General features: G+C 41.4%; 1 protein-coding gene across 1 annotated transcript in view; it reads right to left on the reverse strand.

Moving 5' to 3' along the window:
- Positions 1-645: 645 nt before the first annotated feature.
- LOC122808271 (melatonin receptor type 1C-like) overlaps positions 646-27,030 on the reverse strand; it is a 109,220-nt gene continuing 82,835 nt past the window's right edge. Inside the window, exon 3 of the mRNA XM_044079234.1 lies at positions 646-1,436. Within this exon, the coding sequence (XP_043935169.1) occupies positions 646-1,436 (791 nt within the window). The remainder of the gene's footprint in view (positions 1,437-27,030) is intronic.

Consider the following 27,030-nt stretch of genomic DNA (forward strand, 5'->3'; position numbering starts at 1 on the left):
AACAAAGCCAGTACAGCTGACTGAAATCCAACTGAGTGAATATACTGTTTTTTTGTTGTTGTTGTTCAAGATCACATTAAAGTGGGGATCAGGGAATTGGCCTTTTCCCCACTGTGGTGCACTCTTGAAGGTGGTATGTAGTTAGCAGGGAGTACAATGGTGTAAAAAGATTTTGTTCTTTTTTCATTTTGATAAACTGCTCTTCAAGCAGTTATGTTCAATGAGTTAGTTGCCTTTCAATGTTTCATGTTTCCAATATTTGGACTTACATATGTTTCTCTGGTTAAGTTTTACTTAGTGATTGCATGGTTGCACTGAAAGGAATTAGGATAAGTATGGGTGGGGGAGCTCCTGGGAATCCATTGACTACAACCCTGATTTGTATGTGTGCAGAACAATGTTTATTGGTTTGTAGTATGGCTTAACTTTTGCCCAAGGAAGTAGTGCACATTTACCATAAATCTTTATGGCCAATCGCCCTTTATATACTAAAAAGTATCAGTGTTGGGGTCAAATTGCATTTTTCTAGCTTTATTCGACACAGATATTGATGACAGCAGTGCAGAAGTTAGAACCTCTAACCCAGATCCATTAGAAGTATAGTGATCATTTAATCAAATGAACAAATGCAACAAAGTATCATTTCTAGCTCATCTTCTGCAACTGCTTTGACATACACGTACATAAAGACAAAGCAATCCTTTTATACTCATTTCTGAAATTATGGTTAAACACTCCATAAATAATTCCATTCAGGCAGCTATTAAAATAGGCCATAAAGTAACTTAATGTAATCAGCCAATCAGGAATTCTTATGGCTTTTTCTGCAGGAGTAAACCCCACCACTAGACCAATTACACTAAATGGACCCCAACAAACTGCAAAAAGAACAAAAACTGCAAACATGGTGAAAAAGTGCCGTAACTCACTAGATTTCAGTTTCTGCTTGCTGTCTTGCCTGACCCGATACTTGACTTGAATGACCAAGATCCAGATTCTCACATAACAGAATATCACAATGGATATTGGTATAAACTGGAAAGATGACATTGCAATAGTCAATGACTGGTTCACGCTGAGGATGAGTACACAGGAGTATACACGAGGTTCATACTGCAAAGCATTAACTGATATGATTGGCAGAAGCAAAATAACACTTATTGTCCATGTCAGGAAAACATACAGGTAGGTGTTCTTCATGCTGTATAGATTCTCATACATAGAACTATGGCAAATACAGAAGTATCGGTTGACAGCTATGGCCAAGATGTTATACACAGATCCAATGAGACTCAAACTGTGGATGACTGAGGATATCTTGCAATGGACATAACCCAGAGTCCATGCCTTCTGTAGGATTGCATGCGAGATTAATGGATAGGGATACAGTGCAACCATCAGATCTGCTACAGACAAACTGATAACAAATATATTACCTGCAACAAAAGTGTAAATATTAATTCACAATTACTTCTATTACTCACATCACAGAAGGAATTTGGCAAGCACATCTGAAAACAAAAAAGTATCGAGTGTCATATTTTGTGTTTACAAGTTTTCAAGTTAATGTTAAGCTTTATTGCTTCTCATACTCCTAACTGTCTCATTCTTGACAGATTACTCTGAAATCTGTTCATATGCAATAAAGCTACATGTTTATATTTAGCAAATGTTGACACAACTGAATATTTGCTGCATGAACTAACAAAATCAAGAGAATGAGAGCAAGATGCTGCTGAATTTTGCAGATCAAAACCAGTGTCTGAAAATATAAAGACAAACACTGAAGTTAGGTAAAGAAATTATGTTACAATTACTTCATATCAGAGGTGAGATTAACTTGAAAGAAATTTCAGATGCTCAGATAATTAAGGAATAAGAAATGTTCCAGTGGCCTGGTTTTATTGCCCAGTGAGATTCCCCATCAACCCCTTTTTTCTGTTTTGATTGCTGCCTGTTGAAATGTCAACACTTGAAATGCTGAGTGCCTAGAAGCTGAAAAAAAGATGGAAAACACATGAGAAGAACAAATCTTGAAAATTGTTCTTCTCCTTTAAACTTCTTTTTTTCTGTGGCAAGCCTCTGCCCCCGCAACTGCCCATGTGGGTTGCAAGCTCCCACCAACCCCAAACTTATATATCCCAACTCCGAGGTTGCCATACCTCAGAGGAAAGGAAATGTTCTGAAAAATGTCATCTCTTACTAAGTCTGATCTTTTGGTCATTGAGTCTGTATGTTTAAGGACTCACTCTGGTGGGTTCCAACATCTCAAATGATTTCCCATTTTGACACCCAGACCCCATGTAGCAAATGGGAAATAGAGGTTAATGATGGTGACAATAATGATGATGATGATGGATTACATGGTTTTACCTATTTCTACAAACTTCAATGTATGGAACATCCATGAACCCCCAAAAACTCTTTAGTGACTGCTAGATTTTGGGAGTCCAGACTTGATTGTTTTTTCCTCCCATTCTCTTAAGGAAATGTGCATTAGTAGAAGTGATGTTGCATATGTAACTACTTTAAAGAATCATAAAATAATTTGCACACTACAAAGCCTGAAAGGTTGATAGCTCTCTACAACATTTATTCTCCAGTGTATCCATACGAACTCTCCTGTTTCCATGTATTACCAGCTGATGGTCATTGTCACCTTTTCATGCAATTGTCCGAGAGCAGCGAACAAGACATGGTGGTTACATTGGTGAAACTGGTGGACTTTCATGAAAAAAGAGCGACCTTTGGAACATTACAGTTTGCATGATGAGCGTAGCACTTCATACACACACCAATCTCATACACACCCCCTCCCTCTCTCATACATACACCACACCTCACACATCTACACTACAATGCCTACCTTCCCATAAGCTCTACTATTATTTACCCTTTTAATATCCCTAACCTACATTACCCAACTTAGCCTCCACACTAATACATACCTACCTCTAACAACACACACCGCCACCTCACACCCCCAGATATATCTCACTCATATTCACAGATCTATCCAGAACTTTACTCCTCCAGCCCATCCAATCTTTTCAAACTCTCCTTACTCCCTACATCACCATCTCCTCACCCCACTCTATCTACTTTCTCTAAGACAACCCTCCCCCCAAAAAAACATACTTCCCTTTATCCTCTACTTTTCTTCAATCAGATCCTCTCCCATATCTCACTCTCTCTGTCAGGTGACATCCACCCTAACCCAGGCCCAACCCCTACCTGTACCCACCCTAACCCAAGTTCTAATCAACACAAACACAAGACTATCTGCCTCATGACCCTAAATGCACAAAGCCTCCGTAATAAAATCCCCAACCTTCATGCCGGGCTCTCTTACAACCAGCCAGACATAACCGCTGTCTCTGAGACCTGGCTCAAACCCTCCATCAGAGATAATGAAATCCTTCCTCCAGGCTACCACATTATATGCAATGATAGAACTCATAGAAAAGGAGGTGGCGTAGCAATTATCTACTACACCACTCTCACTTTTACTCCATTGACCAAACCCATCCCAACATTTTCCAATGCAGAAATGACTGTAGGCTTTCTAAAACTTAACAACTATAAATCCATCTGCATCTGCTCCATCTACATTCCACCCGGAGAGAATACCAAAACTCTGGAAGACATCCTCTCTTGGTTTAACTCAAACATCAAATATGAAACCTACATTCTTGGTGATGTAAATATTAACTGGACCTCCTTCCTCATAGATACTCCATCTCACTCTATCAACCTCTACAATTTCACCCAACTAATAGACCTCCCTACTAGGCCAAACAAACATGGTTCCTCCGGTACCATCTTAGATTGGATATTAACAACACATCCCAACCGTATCTTGAAAGCTGGTGTAATACCAGACCCCCTAGGCGACCCCTTACCAGCCTTCACTGACCGCCTATCCTCACACATAGAAAAACAACACATTTTCAAACAATCCCGTAACCTATCTTCCTTCAACCCCAAAATCTTCCCTGAATGCCTCAAGGTTACTAATTGGTCCCCACTGAAAATCCTTCCACTAGAAACCTTCCTTACCTTACTTGATAAAGTAGCCCCATTACAAACCAAACGTATCAAAACAAATTCCTGCCCCTGGCTGTCCCAAGAAACTAAATTGATAATCACTCAGAGAAACAAAAAGTGGAAACTGTACCAAAAACAGAAAAAACCCACCGCCCTCCAAGAATATAAACATCTTCGTAACCTGGCAAAAAAATCAATACCAAAAGATCGCAAAAACTACTACAGCAGTCTGCAATACAAACACTCAAACAATCCAAAGAAATTCTGGACATCCATCTCTTCAATACTCAATCCTGCTAATACTTCCAACCCCTGTCCCAATCCCAACATCTCAAGTCTTGAAATGGCCACTAACTTCAACAAATTTTTCATTGATTGTATAGCTAAATTATCCTCCACTTTCCCCAATCCATCCATCATTACTAACCCCTCACCCTGCACCCCAAACCCTCTCTCTCTCACCCCCCTCCTCCACCGCTATTCTCACTTAAACCTGTCTCCACCTATACTATAAAAAGACTACTGCAAAAGCTAAAACCATGCCGCAATGCCCCTGACAACCTTCCAGCAAATTTTCTTCAAATATCAGCCGAATCTATAGCCTATCCCATATCCATCCTCATTAATAGATCCATTCAGGAATCTTATGTACCAACCATCTGGCATTATGCATATATAATTCCTCTCCACAAAGGTGGTAAGAACACAGACACTACCAACTTCAGACCCATAGCTATACTCTCTCCTCTCTCTAAAATTCTAGAGAAAGCCATCCACTCCCAGCTCATGCCCTACCTAATCCAGCACAAACTCCTCTCTCCCACCCAGCATGGCTTCTGCCCAGGCCACAGCACCATGACAGCCCTCATTTCCTTCCTTGAAACAGTCAACCTAGCACGTGAAAGTGGCAAATACATATCTTCTCTTTTTCTTGACCTCTCAAAGGCATTCAACACTATTTCCCATAACCTCCTCCTGTCCCAGCTCTCACACTTGCATCTGTCTCCCTCAACCCTAGACTGGTTCTCCAGCTACCTTTCCATGCACCAGCAAACTGTAGAATGGAACGAGTCAACCTCCCCTTTCTTACCTACACCCACAGGAGTTCCCCAAGGATCAATACTTGGCCCTCTGCTCTTCAACTTATTCATTAACAACTTTCACCTCTCCATCCCTGAAGCCTCAGTCATCCAATACGCAGATGACTCCACTATCATCTGCTCAGCCTCCTGCCCCTCCAAACTTCTACTTAATACCCAAACAGCCTTCTCCAAAATTGAATCATGGATGCAGTCGCATCAATTGTCCCTAAATGCCAACAAAACAAAGCTAATGATATTTACTCCCACTAAAACTTCCCAGTTCCACAAAGTCCAATTTTCCATCAAAAGCCACAATAACACCCCTCTTGAAATCATTCCTAGTACCAAACTACTTGGCATTACCATCAATGAAAACCTAAAATTCGACTCAAACATCATCTCAGCAATCAAAAAAACCCACCAGAAAATCGGCCTCCTCTACAGACACAACTACTACCTTACTCCATCTTCCCGTCATACCTTTGCATCTACCTTCCTTCTCACCTCTCTCTTGTACGGTGCTCCCCTATTCTCCAACCTACAACTCAGACTCTGTGCTAAACTTGAGGCCTGTTACAACAAAATCTGCAAATTTGCAACCAATTCTAAGAACTCTTCCCATCACTGTCACTCCCTGCACACCCTAAACTGGCTAGAACTCCACAACCACCTAAAGTTCCTACAACTTACAACAGCCCACAAACTCATCTTTAAACCAGCAGAATGCCCCTCTCTTGCTAAATCTCTAACACCCTACACACCTACCCGTACCCTGAGATCCACAGGCCAAAATCTCCTGCATGTACACAAACCCATCCACCCAACTGGTAAACTACTACTATCCCACACTATAGCCAAACTATGGAACAATCTCCCCACACCACTACGTAATATACCTAACCACAACAATTTATCCATGCTTCTCTCCCATCTCTCCTCCAAATGGGAATGCCCTTCACATGCTCCCACCTAAAACTCCCACACTACTAATTCCACACCTAAATCATCATTTCTTTGCCTACTTTAACTTAATTCAGAGATCTTGCTCAGAACACCTTTTCATAAATCTTTTGCATGCATGCCTTTGACCTACTTTACTCATATTCTCAAACTTTCATTGTTTGTTTTTCTTATCCATTGTACCCATAATATTGTTTTCCTCTGTAATATTGTTAATTTGTCTCTATTCATATGTATTTGTATGTTTGTTTGGGGCTTTTCCCCTCGGGTCTCCACTGAAAAAGGGTAATTCTTACCCAGCTGGACCAACCCGGTTAACAAATGCAAACAAATAAATAAATAATATAAATAATGGAAACCAAACACTCATGGACTACTAGATCCTAATGATTTTATCTGTCTTACTTTACAAAGTGGTAACCTTATATCCTGTTATGTGCAGGCTGACAAGGTCATGTATGTATTATTAAACTGAAAATTTGTCCCATAGTTCTAAAGGATGTTACTTCCCTCAACTTCACGCTGTTTCCAAAATAATACTGTTTGAAAGGTATTCATCTACTACACTACTACATTTACATATGTGATCTGTGTGAATTCTAATTATTTAGTTATCTTTGTTTTAGTAACAATTATGTTTAATCTATCCCATTTACAGTGGTAGATGAGGAAGAACTGCTTGGAGATAAAACAGCTTTTTTACATGTTATCATATAATAAACCTATGCATAATAAAAGAACGTCAAACAATAATTAATGTAAAAACAAAATCACAAAACATCTATATGCCAGTACTTATATAAGAAATAAAATCAATAGCTTACTACACAGAAAGTACATGATTTGGTACAACTAAAGCTTTACTTTAAGTGATTCATGTCTTGCACTACCAACTAGGTGTGATAAATCATAGAATATATATATGTATATACCCTACAATTAGTTGTTATGTGTTTCACTATGTACATAATATGTAGAACTATAAATATCATTCAATATATACTAGTTTATAATCTCAAAGGTCTCTAATAATACAAGAATGGAGCATAAGGAAATCTGTCAATCAAACATGAGGGTTAATCTGGTAGATATTTTGTTTTTGTCTATCAGATTAGGAATGTATATCATTGCATGTGTGATGAGGGGAAGGTTGAAAGTAAGGATTATATTAATCAAAATAATTTTACTTAACTCATTGAGCATCAATATAAAGGTATTACAAAAGAGGTTCAGTCTATTTATGATACACAAAATAAGGATAAATTTGTTCCAAATACAATACTATGAAATATACTCGAATATTACTATAAATATTAGCAAGCATGAAACTCAACAAAATATATGGACTTGACACTACTTTCACTGAACATAAATGGTTTAAATAATCCAAAGAAAAGACCAAACCTACTAAAATATTTAAAATTAAACAAAGCGCAAGTAATATTTCTTCAAGAGACTCACTGTAAATCTGATGAAAAGCATTTATGGAATCCAAATGAGTATATAACAATAGTGCACTCATCATATAAAACCAAGACTAGAGGAGTTAGGATACTATGGAGAAGAAATATTATTAATCCCCAAATTCTTTATAGCTATGATGATAAAGAGGGGCTTATAACACTTGTTATAATAAAATTCAGTAATAGAATCTGGACATTAGTGAATCTTTATTGGTTTCCAGGAATAGAAAAAGGTACAACAAAGAAACATTTAGACTTTATTAGTAAAACATATAAAGGTAGCTTGATAATAGGTGGTGACTTTAATTGCATTCTTGATAATTCTGAGACCACCAATAAAAGAAATTTATGTATAACCCCTATAGCAAAGCTACTCAAAAAATGGATTGAAAATCATAATTTAATAGATACATTCAAATTTAGAGAGGGTAACTCACTGTTATTTTCGCACCAGGATCATAGATTTACAACCCAAACAAGAATAGATAAAATTTTTGTTGCACAAGACCTTGATGCAAAGATAAATAGTTTTACAATAATACCATGTTCATTATCATATCATAGAGCAAGTCTTATTAATATTCAAACAAACTTTAAGAAATTAATACAAATGACAAGAATTCCAGCATATATTATGAAACTAAAAGAATTTAAACCTTGGCTACTCACAGAGTTGAAATTCTTTCTAGACACTAATCTCACTAATGAACTCAAAATAGTTATGATATGGGATGCTTTAAAAGCCTATATTTATGGTAAAATTATCACATGGTACAAAAATAAACTAAAAGAATGGTAATGCTACTCAATGCTAGAAGTCTAAACCTCAAAATGCACTCTCTCGAGGCACTCCTAAAAATGGAGAACATCAATATCTGTGCAGTAACTGAGACCTTGTTCAAGGCTCTAGAGAGCACCCCTGTAATACCTGGCTACAACTCTTACCACACTTTTCAGCCACCAAAGCAGGACCAAAACACTAAAGGTGGAGGAGTGTCAATATTCACCAAGGATATTCACACCACCAGGTTAGTTGCCCAACACAATGCGTCTGAAATTCTCCAGGTGCAACTAGCACTAGGTAAGACTGCAATCCAAATTGTTGCTTGCTACAGATCCCCCACCATACCCCAAGATTCTAACTACACCTTGCTAAACATTCTGGAAAATATTAAGATAGAACCAAACACCTTAATACTGGGTAATTTTAACTACCCTGCCATTAACTGGGAAAACTACTCATGTACCAACAGCTTTGCCCAATGGTTCTTGGAATTCATAAATTCCAATGCCCTGGATCAACTAATCCATAGTCCCACCAGGGGCTCCAGTATCCTAGACTTGGTCATTACCCAACATGGGAAATCGATGCTCCACACCTATGGTCACCCCCTCATTAGTTGCGTCTGACCATAAGCTAATCACCCTTAACATCCACATCCCACCCCCCACCCCCCAGTAAGGAAACCTCCATAAAACACTTCTCCAAAGCCAAATTCATGCTACTCAAGTCAGAAGTGACAAACTTCATGACACCCATGCAGACGGGAGCTGAAAGTTCAACTGCTGAATCCTACATTAAGGCACTGTATGAGCACATCCACTCATGCATAAATCATGCCATCCCAAATAGAACCAAGATGCTCTCATCCAAAAAAAAAGAAGCCAATCTGGTGGTCCCCTGCCATAAACAAACTTTACAACAAAAGGAAGAAACTGTTGCAGAAAAGAGGAAAATCCCAGGATGCAAAAAACTTACTTACCAGCCTCAGTAAGAAACTGAGATACCTCATAAAATCCTCCAAAGCTAGTTACGAAAATAAAATTGCCAAAGATTCCAAAGACAACCACAAGGCATTCTATAACTATGTCAAGAATCTAAATGGCAATGCTCATATCTGTTATGAGCAAAAACAGAATGGCATTAAATATACTGATCCCAAGGATATCGCCAATATCCTGGCAAATCGATTCAGTGCCAACTTCACCCCCTCTCACCCCCTAAATGGCCCATCTCAATACCGGAAGATTGCCAAATTCCAGTAATAATGGCCACACAGGTAAAAAACGCACTCTCCAAAGCTAAGAATACAGCATCCATGGGACCAGATGACATCCCGGGCTGTGTACTACATGAACTACAATATGAACTGGCACCTCACCTAAGTGTCATGTTTAATCATAGCCTCACCTCAGGTTTCATGCCCACTGAGTGGTGCACAGCTACAGTTATCCCACTCCACAAGGGGGAATCCACCTTGGATCCCGGAAACTACCATCCCATCAGTCTGACAAGCCTTATCTGCAAGGCCATGGAGCGTATTATCATGGAACTTATAAACAACGACATTGGCAACCTTCAAACACTGGACCCCACCCAGTTTGGGTTCGTGAAGGGCCGAACCTGTCTCCTGAACTTGATTGACTTCTTTGAATCAGTCTACAGAGCCATGGACAAGGGTAAGGTGGTCCACACAGCCTATGTAAACCTTGCCAAGGCCTTTGACACCATTCCCCACTCTGGAATCATAGATAAACTTACTAAGCTGGGCATTAATCCCTACGTCACCCAATGGGTTGCTAACTGGCTTACTGATAGAACCCACACTGTAAAAGTAGCCGACTCCAAATCCAGCTCCAGACAAGTGACAAGTGGAGTACCTCAGGATTCAGTCCTGGGACCGCTCTTGTTTGGCATCTACTTCTCTGAAGTACAGGCCAACGCTAAGGGACTCTGGATAACAAAGTTCGCTGATGACTGCAAACTGGGAACCATTATTGAATCCCCAAATGATGTGGATACTCTACAAAAGGGCCTTACAGAAACAGATGCTTGGTGCCAGAGCCATGGGCTCAAGCTCAATGCCAAGAAATGTATAGTTATCCCCTTTGGGAAAAAACATGTATCCGTGAATTACCATATAGGTGGCAGTACACTAAACACCGAAAGTGTGATAAGAGACTTAGGGACACAGGTGGACAGCGGTCTCACATTCGATAACCACATCGCCACAACAGTCAGGAAATCCTTCTATGTGACACACCTCATCACTAAGTGCTTTTCATCCAGAAAAAAGGAGGTCATTGTCCCACTGTACTCATCCCTCATTAGACCCATTATAGAATACAATGCCCCATTTGGTATGTACCTCTCAAGACATCTGCAACAACTGGAAAGGCCACAGAAATACCTCACTAAAAGATTCACTGGCCTAAAGCAGATGCCCTATGCTGACCGCCTTAAAAAACTCCAGCTATACTCTGTCGCATATCGTCTACTCAGAGGCGATCATTGCTAAACATACAAGGCCATGTCAAACCCAGAGCTGTTGGACATGCTACACTTAAAGAAATCCCAATCCCTCAGAGCCACATGCTCCAGGGAGCTAAGCCTTGTCATCACAATAAACAAAACATGCTGGAGGGAAAGGTTCCTGACCCAGAGACTCCCCAGACTATGGAATAGATTGCCCATACATGTCAAGCAGAGTGCCTCTTTGGTCCTCTTCAAAAGTAACCTTGACGATTGGATGGGAGAAAGGAAATTCACCCCGGGGATCACATCAGTCGCCCTGCTAGACAGGGGTCCAGGGAAGTAAATAACGTGGGAAGAAATAGCCAGGGAATTGTTATGGCTAGGCTTGTATAGGCCCTAGGGCTGAACCTATGAACCAACCTATGAACCTATGAATCAGAATTACTTAACATAGAAAATCAAATTATAAAAATAAATAATAATAATTTAACAAATGCACTTACTAATAAGAAGAAAATGAATGATTTGCATGAGAAGTTTAATGAAATTTTAACACATAAAACTAATCTAGCACTAGAAAGATTAAAATTAAACTCATATGCTGTTTCTCCTAAACATATGCACAACCTGGTGATAAGAGTCAAAGTGCAATCTAAAAGAAAAACATTACTACTATCATACATGAAGGAAGGAAGAACAAGAAGGTGTCAGACATAAGTGATATACTAGATGCTTTTAAATATCATTTTAAGGAACATTATAAGATGGAAGGAATTCAAACAAAAAACTTTAATTTAGATTTGAAACCAGAATTGATTTAAACAATTCCAGAAAATTTAAAATTAGAGCTTCAAAAGCAAATTAATCATAAAGAAATTTCAGAGAAAATGAAAGAAAGCAAAAATAATAAAGCTCCAGGAATGGATGACATTATAGCTGAAATATACAAAATCTTTCCATCATCCCTAATCTCAGTCTTCCAAAAAACCTTAATAGAAATACAAACACACAATGCCATTCCACCATCTTGGAGATACTCATTAATTACTCCTATAATAAAAGAAAATAAAGATACATCAAAATGCAGCTCATATAGACCAATTTCATTACCCAGCAATGATTACAACATCTTTATGGCTGTTTTAGTCAATAGAATCAAAAAATCTATGATAAAAATTATAAATGAAGATCAAACAGGGTTTATACATAATAGGCATACCTATGATAATATACAAAGAATACTAACTATTATTGACTATTTAAATAGAGAAAAACAAGAAGCATTAATAATTGCATTGGATATAGAAAAACCTTTTGACTCCTTAAAGTGGGATTTCTTTTTTAAAATATTAGAGTATTATGAGTTTCCTAGCTCCTTTATTTCATTAATAAAAAACATATATAAAAACAATTTAGCATATTTAAAATTAGGACCTTTCACCTCTGAATCAATAATATTGACAAAAGGCACAGAACAAGGTTGTCCCATATCCCCCATATTATTTGCATTAGCCATTGAAATATTTGCCATCTCAATATGAAACAATCCCAAAATAGAGATTATAAATTTATATAATCAATATAATTCAAAAATAATGTTATTTGCAGATGATATACTTCTTACCACAACTACTTCTAAAAATTCATTAAAAGAATTAGATATACAAGTTGAAAAATTTTATTCGATTTCAGGGCTACATTTTAACAAAATGAAATCAAATTTTATGATATTGAATAAAACAAAATGATTTTCAAATAGATGATAATCATATGATTGGTAAACAAACTCTCTCTTTAAACTATCTAGGTATAACATTAAGTACAACATTAGAAACAAAATTAAATATAAATTATAGTGAAATCATACACACAATAAAGTCAAATATAATAAAGTGGAATAATATATATATAACATATGAAGATAGATTGCAAGTAATAAAAATGATATTACTCCCAAGAATCCTATATATAGCACAAGCCATTCCAGTAATACCAGACAAATATGTTTTAAAACAAATACATACATTACTATTAAGATTTCTCTGGCATCCTAATAAAACAGAATAGCTTTTACACACCACATTAGACCTTGGAAACTAGGTGGAATCAATTTCCCAGATCTTAAAACTTATATTACAGCCTCCATTTTTAAAATAATTATAAATTGGATTGATCCGTGCTATTCTTCTAACTGGAAATCTCTTCACACTGTTATTTATTCAAATGAAAATACAATTTTAAAGAATTTAATGATAGATAATCATATTAATAAGCCATGGCATATCTTATGCACTAGTCTTCAATATAATCTAACAAAACCTACTAATCTAAAATACTTAAATGCCATGTATAATTCATTTAGAAGATTTGTAACTTCTAATACAGTTATAAAGTTATGGCTAGAACTTTTATATCCTTTCAATGTAACAAGAAATTTTCAAAGCAAAATGCATAGGACGGTTTTCATTACTTGGAAAAAGAAACAATTAATTTGCTGGCAACAATGCATTAATGAACATAAGGATATGGATAGTCAACATATAATAAAAACACATAGGGCAGGATTCACGAAGGCTTACACGTAGTTTAAGAGTAGTGTAAGCCTCCGTGTAAGCCTCCCGATCCAAGAACAGCCCAAACCTCCGTGTAAGAGACAGCTAAAATGTCTCTTACACGGACTGGGCGTGGAAATACTCAATACCTCATTTGCAGCTCAAAGATATGCAAATGAGGTATTTGAGTGATCCAGGAAGCCCAAACCAGTCCGTGTAATGGACGTTTTAGCTGCAGAAATGTACTCAGCTGACAACTGAGTACATTTCTGCAAAATTGACAATGGAGCTATGTCAGCTCCAAATAAAGGGTGCATATGTGTCATCTAGCATGCCAATGGCCAAATATGTGGCCATTGGCATTAAAAATTGATGCAAAATTATTTAAAATAACTTTTTTTTCTCGGGGGATTTTGATGTTTAACTGCAGCACACCAGCAAACGGGGTGCGCTGCCTAAAAGTGAAAACCGAAGCTTATAAGCCCACAATTGTGGGTGTTATGTATTACATGGAATGACAATGCAGGGACTAGCAGACCAAAAACAATATGGCCACTGTGTAGTGGTTGCCAAGGGGGGGAAGCTCAGTGTAAGAGATGTAACTAAGCATTACTAGGCAATCCTATGTAAATGAGGGTTACAATACTGAATCACACTGCCACATAAGTAATGAGCATTTTCCGAGTAGTGTAAGAGTTACAGAAGGGGGAGGAATAGAGTAAGAGGTAGGTGACATCATGGGGGGAATTATAGAAATAAACGTATCACATTGGAGGGCAGTGTAACGTGACAGATGACAGACAGACATCAGGGAGAGAGGTGTGTCCCAACAGAACACTAGGAAAGTCAAAAAATAGAGGGTACACACTTTCCCCACACTCAAACTTTCTTGATATACGTGCATGCGCTTGTGTGCGCACGTGTAAGGCAGGTTCAACATGTGGGAGCATGTTGCAAACCGTTTACAATGGTTTGCACGGGTGTGCACGTGTGTAAGGCAATGTGCGCGCGTTTTACCATGAATCAGCCAAGTCCAAACTGTGTAAGGATGTGCGCGCGCGTTTAAGTAACTGTGAGCGTGCTTAAGCTGGTGTGCACATTGCTCCCCCTGATGAAACAGAGAGGAAAAAGGAAACAACCAGAATACAAGGAAGCTGCCAGAGGATACTGCTGGAGTTAATTGGTGATAACAATTGGAAGCAGGCAATTACACAGGCAGACTAGAAGCCCAACCCAGGACTTAAAACACTGCAAACAGCAGTGCAGGGTGTTTCTCTCAAGAGATACTGCAAGAAAGGAGTAAGCTATCAGAATTGAAAACTGAAAAAAGATGAACTCAGAGCAGAAATGCTAGGGACTGCCATAGCTGTTATAATCAGGCATAGGCGAATTTCTGAGGGTGGTGACAATGCAGATGCTGACAGACAACCCAGAGTGAGGAGAAGGAGAAGAATATACAGGCCAAGGGTCACCTACCATGGGTTACATGAGCTGGAGATAGTAGAGCGCTACAGAGTGGACAGAGACCTTCTGCAGCAAATTGTTGAGCTATGCAGGCCACGTCTCACACACAGAACCAACAGAGGGAAACCCATCCCAGTGGAAACCAAGGTATGTGTTGGCCTAAGAATACTAGCAACAGGTACCTTCCAGAGACCAACTGGTGATATGATGGGGATATCACAGGCATCAGCCTCCAGGGTACTGCACCAGTTCCTGGATGCCATGTCAGCACATGTCTGTGATCATGTATATTTCCCCAATGCCCATGAGGTATTGGCCAGCAATATGTGTCTCTTCCAGCAAATAGCAGGATACCCTGATGTACTGGGTGCAATAGACTGCACGCACATACGCATCAAAGCACCAGCTGGTGAGCGGGGTAGAGCCTATATTAACCGCAAGGGATTCCCCTCCATCAACTGCCAGGTCGTGTGTGATGCCCAGGGCATAATAATGAATGTGTGTGCTGGCTGCCCTGGGAGCTACCACGATTCCCACATCTGGCATCTGACGCAGCTGTACCAATCATTTGCCAGTGGGGACTTCCCACATGGACACCTAGTGGGGGATGCAGGTTATGCACTTGAGCCGTGGCTGATGACACCCATCAGAAATGCACACACACCTGAACAGGAACGCCATAATGAGGCACACGCACAAACACGTAATGTCATAGAGCATGTGTTTGGGCTGCTCAAGTCACGGTTCCGGTGTCTGGACACATCTGGTGGAGCCTTGCAGTACACACCAACTACATGTACCCAAATGATCATAATATGTGCTATGCTACATAATATGATCCTGCGGAAACAGCTGCAGCAGGACCAGCATAGGGCTGGGCCAAACATACCCCCACCATTGCCAAGGCCACCACAGGCAGAGGGTGACTCGGAGGAGGAACAACCTGACCTTGCCCCAGTAGGCAGAAGGAGGCGTGCCCAGTATGCCCTGGCCTTGGCAAAGAGGCAATGCATAGCACATACACTGGCTCAGTAGGAACACTGGGACTGATACCCCCTCCGACTCACTCATATAGTAACAGGGATGCCTAACATGACACAACCTGCTTCCAAACATGTACAGGGAGTGTAGTATGTGCATCCGACAGAGGCAGCCCTGCAGCACCACCACCTGAGGCATAAATGCCATGTGTTAAGTAATGTAACACCATGTACCATATGCACACCTGAGGACCCTGACTAACATCCACCCTCACCAATCATAAACCACAGAAACACAAACCCACCTTCATAGGTACCACAAGGGATAGGAACCTAGATGTAATGCTACCCAATGCCAGAAGTATAAACAGCAAGATGCATGCAGTGTAAACGCACACAGTATAGAGAATGTAGATATCAGTGCTGTAATAGAAAACTGGGTCAAAGCCCACATCAGCACCTAACACTAGCAGGTCACACCTCATACAGTGATGTACAGCTGCAAAAACATGGAACAAGCTACAAAACGAGGGTGACTAGTAATAAATGTCATGGATAACCACACCCCCATGTTGGTACCACAACAAGAAGCAGCATGGATTAGCCATGGTCAAATACCAATGGCTAAAACTGCCTACTACTATATAGCTTGCTGCAGACCACTGTCCTAATAGCAGGAACTGCACCAGGCCTGTGTTGGAATACAGGAAGATATCAAGCCCCCCAAACCACATTATATTGCTTGACTGAAAATACCTACATATACACCATAGTTTCATAGTTTCATAGTTTACTACTAGGCTATCTGCCCTAGTGCATTTATAAGCCTAGCCATAGTGATGTGGCTATTGCCACCCCTTATAGTGGTAATAAGTGTACAGAATAGATTCCGAATATTGTGCCTCTGACTTCGTAGTAACACATTATGACCCCCTTACTTAATTGAATAACTTGACTGTGCCTCTGTCTAGTAGTGACACAGGGAGGACCCCTGGGGTAAACCTACAATCTCACATCCACTTGTCCAGATTTCTCTTAAAGAGAGTCAGTGAGGGACTCTGTCTAACATGAACTGGGATTCTTTGCTAGAGTGTGAGAAGCCTCTGAGTTATGACTCTGTCCCTCCAGCATGTCCTATACATGTATGTGCTAAGGTTCAAATCTTTAGCTCTCATGGTTCTGGTGGATTTGGATTGCTTGCAGTGGAGCATGTCCACCAAATCCTGATTGGACATGGTCTTGTATGTCAGGCATAGGTCACCTGTAAGTAGGCGGTATGCTACTGAATAAAGCTGGATTTCCTTTAGTCTGGAGGCATATGACATGTGCAGTAGACCCTTGATCCCCTTGGTAAGGTACTTTTGGGGTCTCTCCAGCTGTTGCAAGTGCTGGGTGAGGTACATACCAAATGGGGCTTTGTATTCTATCATGGGCCTGATAAGGGAGAAGTATAGGGGTACAATGACCTCCTTTGATCTGGATGGAAAACCCTTCATGATAAGGTGGGCAAGATAGAAAGTCTTTCTAACTACTTTGGCAACATGGGTGTCAAACAAAAGGTCACTATCTACATGGGTCCCCAGGTGTCTGATTTGTTTTCTGTGCTTAGTGGGTTGCTGTCTATGTATTGATTTGTGGGTACTTTGTTCCTCCCAAAGGGGATGACTACACATCAGTTGCATTCAGTTTCAGGCCATGATTCTGGCACCAGCTATCTGTTTTTGCGAGGGCATTCTGTAGGATGTGTGTGTGCCAGCTGATGTATTCACTATGGTGCCTAGTTTGCAGTCATCTGCAAACTTTGTCAGCCACAACCCTCCTATGTTTGCTTTCACATCTGAAAAGTAAATGCTAAATAAGAGGGGTCCCAGGACAGATCCTTGTGGGACACCATTTGTGACTGGCTTTGAATCTGACAAAGCACCTGCAATGTCGACTTTATGGGTTCTGTTTCTTAGCCATTTTGCAACCTATCCTGTGACATATGGTTTTATATTTCAGCTGTTGAGCTTGTCTATGATGCCTGAGTGGGGTATTGTGTCAAAGGCCTTAGCCAAGTGCAGGTAGGCTGTGTGGACCGCTTAGCCCTCATCAATGGCCCTACTGACAGTTTCAAAATAGTCAACTAGGTGCAAAAGGCAGGATCTGCCCTGTACAAAGCTGAACTGGGTGGGATCAAGGGTCTGTAGGTCACCAATGTCTCTGTTTAAGAGCTCCATAATGACTCTTTCCATAGCTTTGCAGACGAGGCCGGATAAGCTTGTGTGGTGGTAGTTCCCAGGGTCTGTGGAGGCATCTCCTTTGTGGAGTGGGACCACTGTTGCTGTACACCAGTGTTCAGGTACATATCCTGTAGCAAGGCTAAGGTTAAATAGCATTTGTATATACGGGTTTAGCTCCTTCTGGAGTTCACATAGCATGCAACTGGGGATACCATCAGGTCCCATTGATGCTGTGTTCTTGTCTTTGCTGAGTGCGGCTCTCACATGGACATCTGAGATGACAGTGAGGTTACATTCAGCTGTGATAACTATCTTCTATTGGGGGTGAGGGAGGGGGAAAATTGCACTGAACCTGTCTGCCAGAATGTTGCCAATATCTGTCAGGTCACTGAAATATATGTTGTTGTGTACCAACTCTGAGCATATCTGAGGGTTCCCACCCAGGTGTCTGACATAATTGAAGAAGGCATTGTGGTTATCTTTATTGTCTTTGATGATTTTTGTCTCAAAGTTGACCTTGGGTGTCTTTATGAGAGAATGTAGCTTTTTACTAGTGCTGATCACAGCTGCCTTCCCTTTAGGAGATGTAGCTCTGTCTTGCATTTGTATCCTTCATTTGTTATACAGTTTGTTTATGGCTGGGGTCCACCAGACAGGCCACTTTCCCTTGGTGGAGACGGTCTTGGTTTTATTTGTGATTGCATGGTCCATGCTTTCTTGGAGATGTCTGTAGAAAGTGTCTGTGAAGGAGTCACCATTGTGTGTTGTGGTTTCCACTGGCCCAGTGGGCTTAAAGGATACCATCTCAGTCTGAAGAAGTGTGAAGTCAGCTTTTGAGACGTTTGTCACTATACTCTTTGTATTATACTAGCACCGACACATTTGTGGACAATTTCCAAGAATCCATCAAACAAAATGGACATGCAAAATGTAACACTTCCACAAGAAGGGTAAGCATACTGGATGAGATAATCAGAAATATGTGTACTGGATGTCAAGATGAGAAGTGTATCCCTCACTGGTAAGACCAGACCATAGAGTAATCACACTGTAGTTACACATCCCGACCCCAGTCCCTGGCCATAATTCCACAGTGAAACACATGTATAAAGCATAGCTTGCACCCCTACAAACCAATGTGGAATCCATGAAAGGCCCTGTGCAAGTCCAGAATATGGGACACACTGCAGAACATGTTATACAGGCATACCATGAACACAGCCAAGAGTGCTTGGAGTCTGCAATCACAAATAACAACAAGACACAATGCCATACACCCAGGCATCTGGCATGCTGGACTCCAGCAATTACTAAACCATTGAAGAGAATGAGGAAGCTACCACATGACAGATCAAACATAAAAAGTGAAGTAATCAGTGATCACTAGTATGGCAATGAAATGTGTCCACACATACAATCCACTAAGGCCAGGCAAAACAAGTAGAATCTGTGAATCCAGTGGCAATGTGACACCTGTCCCAAGTACACACACAACAACAACTCACCCCAATAAATACAAATATATGTGATAGACGCAACCAGGTAGCCAAACCGAGCCTGAGCACCCCAAATCAGTACTGTCAACACTAGTCAGGAGGACAAGGTAACCACATACACCACAAACCCAGTCCCACATAGACCTACAACGACTGTAAACCAAACACATAAACACAAAAACTTTCCCAGAGGCCCTAATTACAAACACACAACACCAACACAAGCCTCCAAAGCAGACACCCAATAAAACAACCTCCAGACATAGCACATGTAACACATAGTACACAAAGCTGGTGTGCCAAACAGTCACAGGACAGAAGGAGAAACAACATGCCTGATACAGTTGTAATAGGTGACTCCATAGTGAGACATGCTGCTGTTCCAGGAATGGCTTGCACCTGTTACCCATGAGCATCTGGATATTGCCTAAGGCTTTTGCAACCTACAGAGATCCTTTCGTAGGCAAGGCTGAAAAGACTAACCCACCACCATAGAAAACACAACTGGAAAGAAACAGAAGGGTAATGCTGATCAATGCCAGATGTGTAAACCTCAATATGCATGCTCCTGAGGCCCTCCCCAGTATGGAGAACATTGATATCTGACCAGTGATAGAAACCTGCTGCAAGCCTCATGACAGCACACCAGCACTACCAGGTAATACCACATATCATGTGTTATGGCCACAAAACCTGGAACAAAACATAAAAGGAGGGTGAGTATCCATATTCAGCACAGACACCTATACGTCCAGTTAACTGACAATGCTTATGTCATTGCAGTCCACCCATGTGCAACTAACCATAGACAAGACTGCTGTACGGTCTGTAGCATGCTACAGACCACACTCTCACACACAGAAACCCAACCCCACTGTCCTGAAGACAGTGGACAGTATGAATGTACCACCAAATACAAAACAAGGTACACACAAATTACCACATAGGTGGTAAACCATTATGTGTGGAAGGAGTAATCAGGGACCTAGTGACACAAGTGGACAGTAACCTGTTATGTGACAGTCACATCGCCAATTTGGCTAGGAAGACTGTCTATATTGGACACTGTATCATGAAAGGATTCACATCTACGTCAACAAAGGTCATTGGGCCCCTATACTGTTCCCTTATCAGACCATATTGCAGTACAATGCCTCATTTGGGATGTACATTACCTGGCACCTGCAGCAGTTAGAAAGACCTCAAAGGTACCTCACCAAGACTCAGAAAGGGTCTCAAATATATGTCATATGCTGCCTGGCTGTAGACACCACAGCTGAATGCAGTCACATACTGCCTACACAGAGGCATTGTATGTCTGTTGTACAAGTCCATGTCCAACACAGAAGTAATGGACATGCTCCACCCCAGAAAACTCAAAGCCATCGGAGCTGTGTGAGTCAGAGATGTCAACCTCAACACATAATCAAATAGGATGTGCTGGAGGGACAGATACCTAACCCTGAGTCTCTCCACACCCTGGAACAGAATACCACTACATGTTAGGCAGAGCCCCTCACTGACACTCAACAGGAAGTTTGCAAAATGGATGGATAATTGTAGATGTACACTGGGGGTCTTTACTGTGTCATGTCCAGACAGAGGCACAGCTAAGTAAATCATAAATGGCCATAATATTCACATAGCAAGGGGTGGCAAAAGCCACACACACTGTGGCTAGGCTTACAAATGCCCTAGGGTGGATAGCCTAGTATGAACCTATGAACCTGTTATGATACAAATTGTACAGGACACTAAGGATAACCCCAAGGCTGCTGCAACTGATGGTGGGAAGCGTGTTGTGAATTCCCAGATATGCTCTGGATCACACAAATATTACAAACAACATAGCAAACACACACATGTATTGCCAACATACATCCTAACAGGTGCAGTGCAACCCCCCCCCCCCATAATGCAAAATATCTTTCCCAGCAGACTGCTGCCTCCCTGACATTATGTCAGCCTTACCACAGGATATGTACCCAAAGAGCAGTGTACAACAACAGTGGTCATTCTCAACAAAGGTGTCGCCTGAATGGATACTAAAAACAACCACCACAGAATCCTGAGAAGCTTGGTCTGCACAGCTATGGCAAGGATCAGCATGTACCGCAGACATAAAGATATTGGGGATCTATTGACACCCGACCCTATCCAGTGTGGGTTTATTAAGTGCAGACCCTGCCCCTAAACATGTGTGACTCAGTTGAAACAGTAATTGAGGTCACTGATGAGGGCAATGTGGTCCACACAGTGTAGCTGGACCTTGCAAAGCCTTCCATACAATACCCTACGTGTTCAATATAGATATGCTCACCAGCTTATATATACACCCCTATGCCACTAGAAGGGTTGCAAACCAGACCAACAACAGAACTGACATGATCAGACATGGTGCAGCCATGTCAGACTACAAACCACATATAACAGGTATCCCACAAAGCTTGGTCCTGGGACCTTCCCTGTCTGGTATATATGCCTCATAGGTACAGGCCAACATGTAAGGACTGTGCCTGAACATGTTTGCAGAGGACTACAAACCGCCCAACATATCTGACACTCCAGCTGACACAAGCATCCCACAAAAGGGCCACATAGAAACAGACAACTGGTGCCATAGCCATGTCAGCATGTTGAATGGAGAAAACTGTATAGTCAACCTCTGTGGATATACAGTAAGTGACCACCAATTACCACATAGGTGTTAACCCATTACATACTTAACATGTAATGCCAGACCTGGGTACACAAGGTGATAGATATCCTGCATTGGACAAACATGTGGCTGTAGTGTTAACAGAAACAATCCATATACCAACCTAATCATGAAGGTTATGACATCTAGATAAGGGGAGGTCATTGTGGTTCTGCAGTTATCCTTCATCAGCGTTACAATTGACTACAACAGCCCCTGTGGTGTGTACCTCAGCAGACACCTCCATCAACTGTAAAGTCCACAACAGTACCTCACCAGGAGTATCAAAGAGCTTGAACAGATGTAATGTGTTGCCTGATTAAACAGAGTGTAACTCCACACACTGCCATGCTGGCCACCCAGACGCAAGCTGTGCCTGATGTAGAAAGCCATGTCCAAGCTGGAATCAATGAACATGCTGCACCTTGTACAATCTGAATGGCAGTGAGCTATGCACATGAGGGACTTGAACCCCAGCACTGACATACATAGGACAAGCTGTACTGCATTATCCATAACACAGAATTCACCCCCACGCATGAGTAAACTACCAGTACAGGTTATCCATAGAGTCACTCGTTGATTCTCCTCAACAGGAATCTTAATGAGTGGATGGGAGATGGTAGGTTTGCCCTGGGTATCACTGTTATGTCACGGGTAGACAGAGGCACAGTATACTAAACTAGACATATGTCATGGCAAACTACACTTACAATGTGTTGAAGGACAAACACACTCTCTGACTAGCATTAGAAATGGCCTAGGGCACATCAGTAGTGTTTGCCAATGTGCGCCTATGTTGTGGAATACACTACTGATGTTGGACGAGGCTGTTGTAAGTAGTTAATATCTGAACATAATGCAACATGGTCAGATAGGTTCATAGGTTCATAGGTTTATACTAGGCTATCTGCCCTAAGGCATTTATAAGCCTAGCCCAGAGTTTTGTGGCTTACACCACCCCTTATATGGAATCAATACTGTGCCCATTAGTTTGTTGTGCCTCTGTCCAGCAGTGACACAGAGACGATTCCCTGGGTAAACCTACGATCTCCCATCCACAGGTCAAGATTCCTCTTGATCAGAGCCAGCGAGGTGCTCTGCCTCACATGGAACAGGATTCTATTCCACAGCATAGGGAGCCTGGGTGATAAATCTATCCCTCCAGCATGTCCTATTTATATCCCTGCTAAGGTTTAAGTCACTTGCCCTAGTGGTTCTGGTGGATTTGGAGTTTTTGAGGTGGAGCATGTCCATTAATTCCTGGTTGGACATGGCCTTGTATGTCAGGCACATGTCACCTCTGAGCAGACAGTATGCAACTGAATAGAGCTGGAGTTTCTTCAATCTGGCAGCATATGACAGATGTTGGAGTCCCTTTATCCTTTTGGTGAGGGACTTTTGGGGTCTCTCCAATTGCTGCAGATGTCGGGTGAGATACATCCCGAATGGGGCATTGTACTCGATCATTGGTCTGATAAGTGAAGAGTACAGGGGAACAATGACCTCACTAGATCTGGATGTGAATCCCTTCATGATCAGGTGGGCAATGTAGAAGGTCTTTCTAACCACTTTAGCAATGTGAGTGTCAAAAGAAAGGCCACTGTCAACCTGGGTCCCCAGGTCACTGATAACCTCTTCTGTGCTTAGAGGATTGCCACCTATATGGTAACTTGGGGTTACCTTGCTTTTCCCGAAGGGTATGACTATACATTTTTTGGCATTAACATCAGGCTATGGCTCTGGCACCAGCTATCACTTTCCGTGAGTCCCTTCTGAAGGATATCTGTGTCTGATGCACTTTCCACCATGGCGCCCAGTTTGCAGTCATCTGCAAACTTTGTCAGCCAAAGTCCTCCTATGTTGGCCTGTACTTCTGAGAAGTAGATGCCGAACAATAGGGGGCCAAGGACCGAGCCCTGTGGGACACCACTTGTGACCGGCTTGGAGTCTGACATAGCGCCAGCAACTCTAACCCTGTGGGTCCTGTCCTTAAGCCAGTTTGCAACCCATCTTGTGACATATGGGTTTACATTTAAGTTGGTAAGTTTTTCTACAATACCCCAGTGGGGTATTGTGTCGAAAGCCTTTGCAAGGTCAAGGTAGGCTGTATGGACTGCCTTTCCCTCATCAATGGCCTTAGTGACTGTTTTGAAGAAGTTGACCAAGTTCAAAAGGCATGATCTGCCCTTGACAAAGCCAAACTGGGACGGGTCCAATGTCTGCATGTCCCCTATATCTTTGTTTATGAGCTCCATTATGATCCTCTCCATAGCTTTGCAGACTAGACTTGTTAAGCTTATGGGGCGGTAATTACCAGGGTCCATAGGGGCACCGCCTTTGTGCAGATGTGCACAACTGGACCCTAACCAGGCTGTTGTGCTCACTATGGAAATGTAAAGCAGTGATAGGACTAAAGCCCAGGATACTGTCCACCACAGTGAAAGTACTGAACCACTACACTATACAGTACTACAGTGTTAGGTCAGTATGAACAGATGTTGACAATTGTATGCAAAGTATCCCATGCAAAACCTGCAGGCACAGTATAATCCCTGTTGTGTTCACACAGAAAGCATTTGGACAGTAACTACACAACATGACACAGAACACACAACCATAAACAGGAGATATTTGTTGAAGTTCACACTCATCCACAAATGTGATGGGCTGCAGAGTTCAACATATGGAAAGCTCACACTGGGCATGCTCACACACTTTGATAAATGAGACATCTTTCACACAACATGCCATGGGAAGGCTGAACTGGGCATGCTCACACACTTAGTCTAAATATCAGTTTAGCATTTTGCCACATGTATCTGGTATATGTACGTGTTATTCCAGTAACCAACAACATTATAGCAATCTGACCAGTGCTCACACTTAAATGACTACAGAGACATACATGATATAGTGGATTTCCCCCATATGCAAACATCGTCCACAGATACACAAGTTGTTCATACAAACAGGAAATGTTATGGCAATAAAGACCTGCAAACACTGCTATCAGCACCAAATAATGTGCATCTGACAGTTAAACATATGGGTGTAGAGGTCAACACTAGGCTGTTTGCCCTAGGGAATGACAGCTTATCCAGAGTGTGTGTGTGTGTGTGGGTGATTGTGGTTGGTCTGTGTGCAAGTCTGTGTGAGGGAAATGTTCCTTTTAGCAACTGGGAAAACACACCACAGGATGCTCATTCCCCTTTCTAAACACTGATGATGTCAGCACCCTATAAGTATATCAGGAGAAAAGAAATCTTTCAGTAATCTGAATAGCGCGCTCCGCTAATGCGTCCCTCTCTAGTGTCATAACATAGCTAGGTAGGGGTTTGAATCTGGCAAGTGTGTGTGAAGGGGGGTTAATGTGTGTGTAAGTGTGTATGAAAGGGATGTCCCTTTTGGCAACTGTGAAAACACACCACAGGTTGCCCATTCCCCGTTCTAAACACTGATGATGTCAGCACCCTATAAGTATATCAGGAGAAAAAAAATCTCCCAGTAATGTGAATAGCTCACTCTGCTAATGCATCCATCTTTAGTGTCATAATATAGTTATTTAGGGGTTTGAATCCAGCAAGGGGTAAGTGTGTGTGAAGGGGGGTTAGTGTGTGTGTATGAAAGGAACATCCCCTTTGGCAACTGTGAAAACACACCACAGGATGCCCATTCCCCTTTCTAAACACTGATGATGTCAGCACCCTATAAGTATATCAGGAGAAAAGAAATCTTTCCCTAATGCGAATAGCACTCCCTGCTAATGCATCTATCTCTAGTGTCATAACATAGTTAGGTAGGGGTTTGAATCCAGCAAGTGTGTGTGAAGAGGGGTTTGTGTGTGTGTAAGTGTGTTTGAAAAAAACATCCCTTTTGGCACCTGTGAAAACACACCACAGGATGCACATTCGACTTTCTAAACACCGATGATGTCAGCACCCTATAAGTATATCAGGAGAAATGAAATCTCCCAGCAATCTGAATAACACACTCTGCTAAGGCGTCCGTCTCTAATGTTATAACATAGTTAGGTAGGGGTTTGAAGCCAGTAAGTGTGTATGAAAGAAACATCCCTTTTGGCAACTGGGAAAACACACTACAGGATGCACATACCCCTTTCTAAACAATATCACAATTATTTATGGCTTTTGATTCCAGACATGTCACATGTGATTTGCTCACACAGAATGTCCATGTCTGCAGGTTGTTTCTCACAATAATGCATGACATCGATTAAACCAGTTATGGCAATGCACACATGATGTATGTGTGTGCCAAATACACATATGTACCTGTGACCTTCAATAGTTACCATGTGTGATGCCTGCCACATGTGAATACATGGTATTTGCACTGGGTAACATTATGACTGTGGTCTTCTGTGCAGGTGCTGCATGTGGGATGTGTATATACAGTGTGAGATGTAGATGCTATCAACCTAGTAGTGAGGGATACACACCTGGTCTGGGGCATATAGTCTACATGTTGTTGATGAAGAGGTGCTGCATGTTTTCACCTGTTGTGGGAGTGGTAAGAAGTTGTTCCACAGCAATGCATTGACCGCATGCTAAGAACCTTTCAGCTAGGGTGTTGTAGCTACAGTAATTCATTAGCATTCAGTAATATGTCAGCATTCCTGGTGAGGGTATGATGCCAACCAAGGTCAGGGTTCTACCAGCCTGTGCCACTTGCTCAGTGAGCCCTTCCATGTTCCCTATCATGTATTCCAGTGAGGGACATCACACATCAGCTGTAGTGGCATGGACAATGACTGAGTCATATGTGTCCATGCATCTGACTGACCTGT

This window comes from Protopterus annectens, chromosome 8.part0 (assembly GCF_019279795.1).
Source record: "Protopterus annectens isolate FY-2018-M chromosome 8.part0, PAN1.0, whole genome shotgun sequence".
NCBI classification, from domain to species: Eukaryota; Metazoa; Chordata; order Ceratodontiformes; family Protopteridae; genus Protopterus; species Protopterus annectens.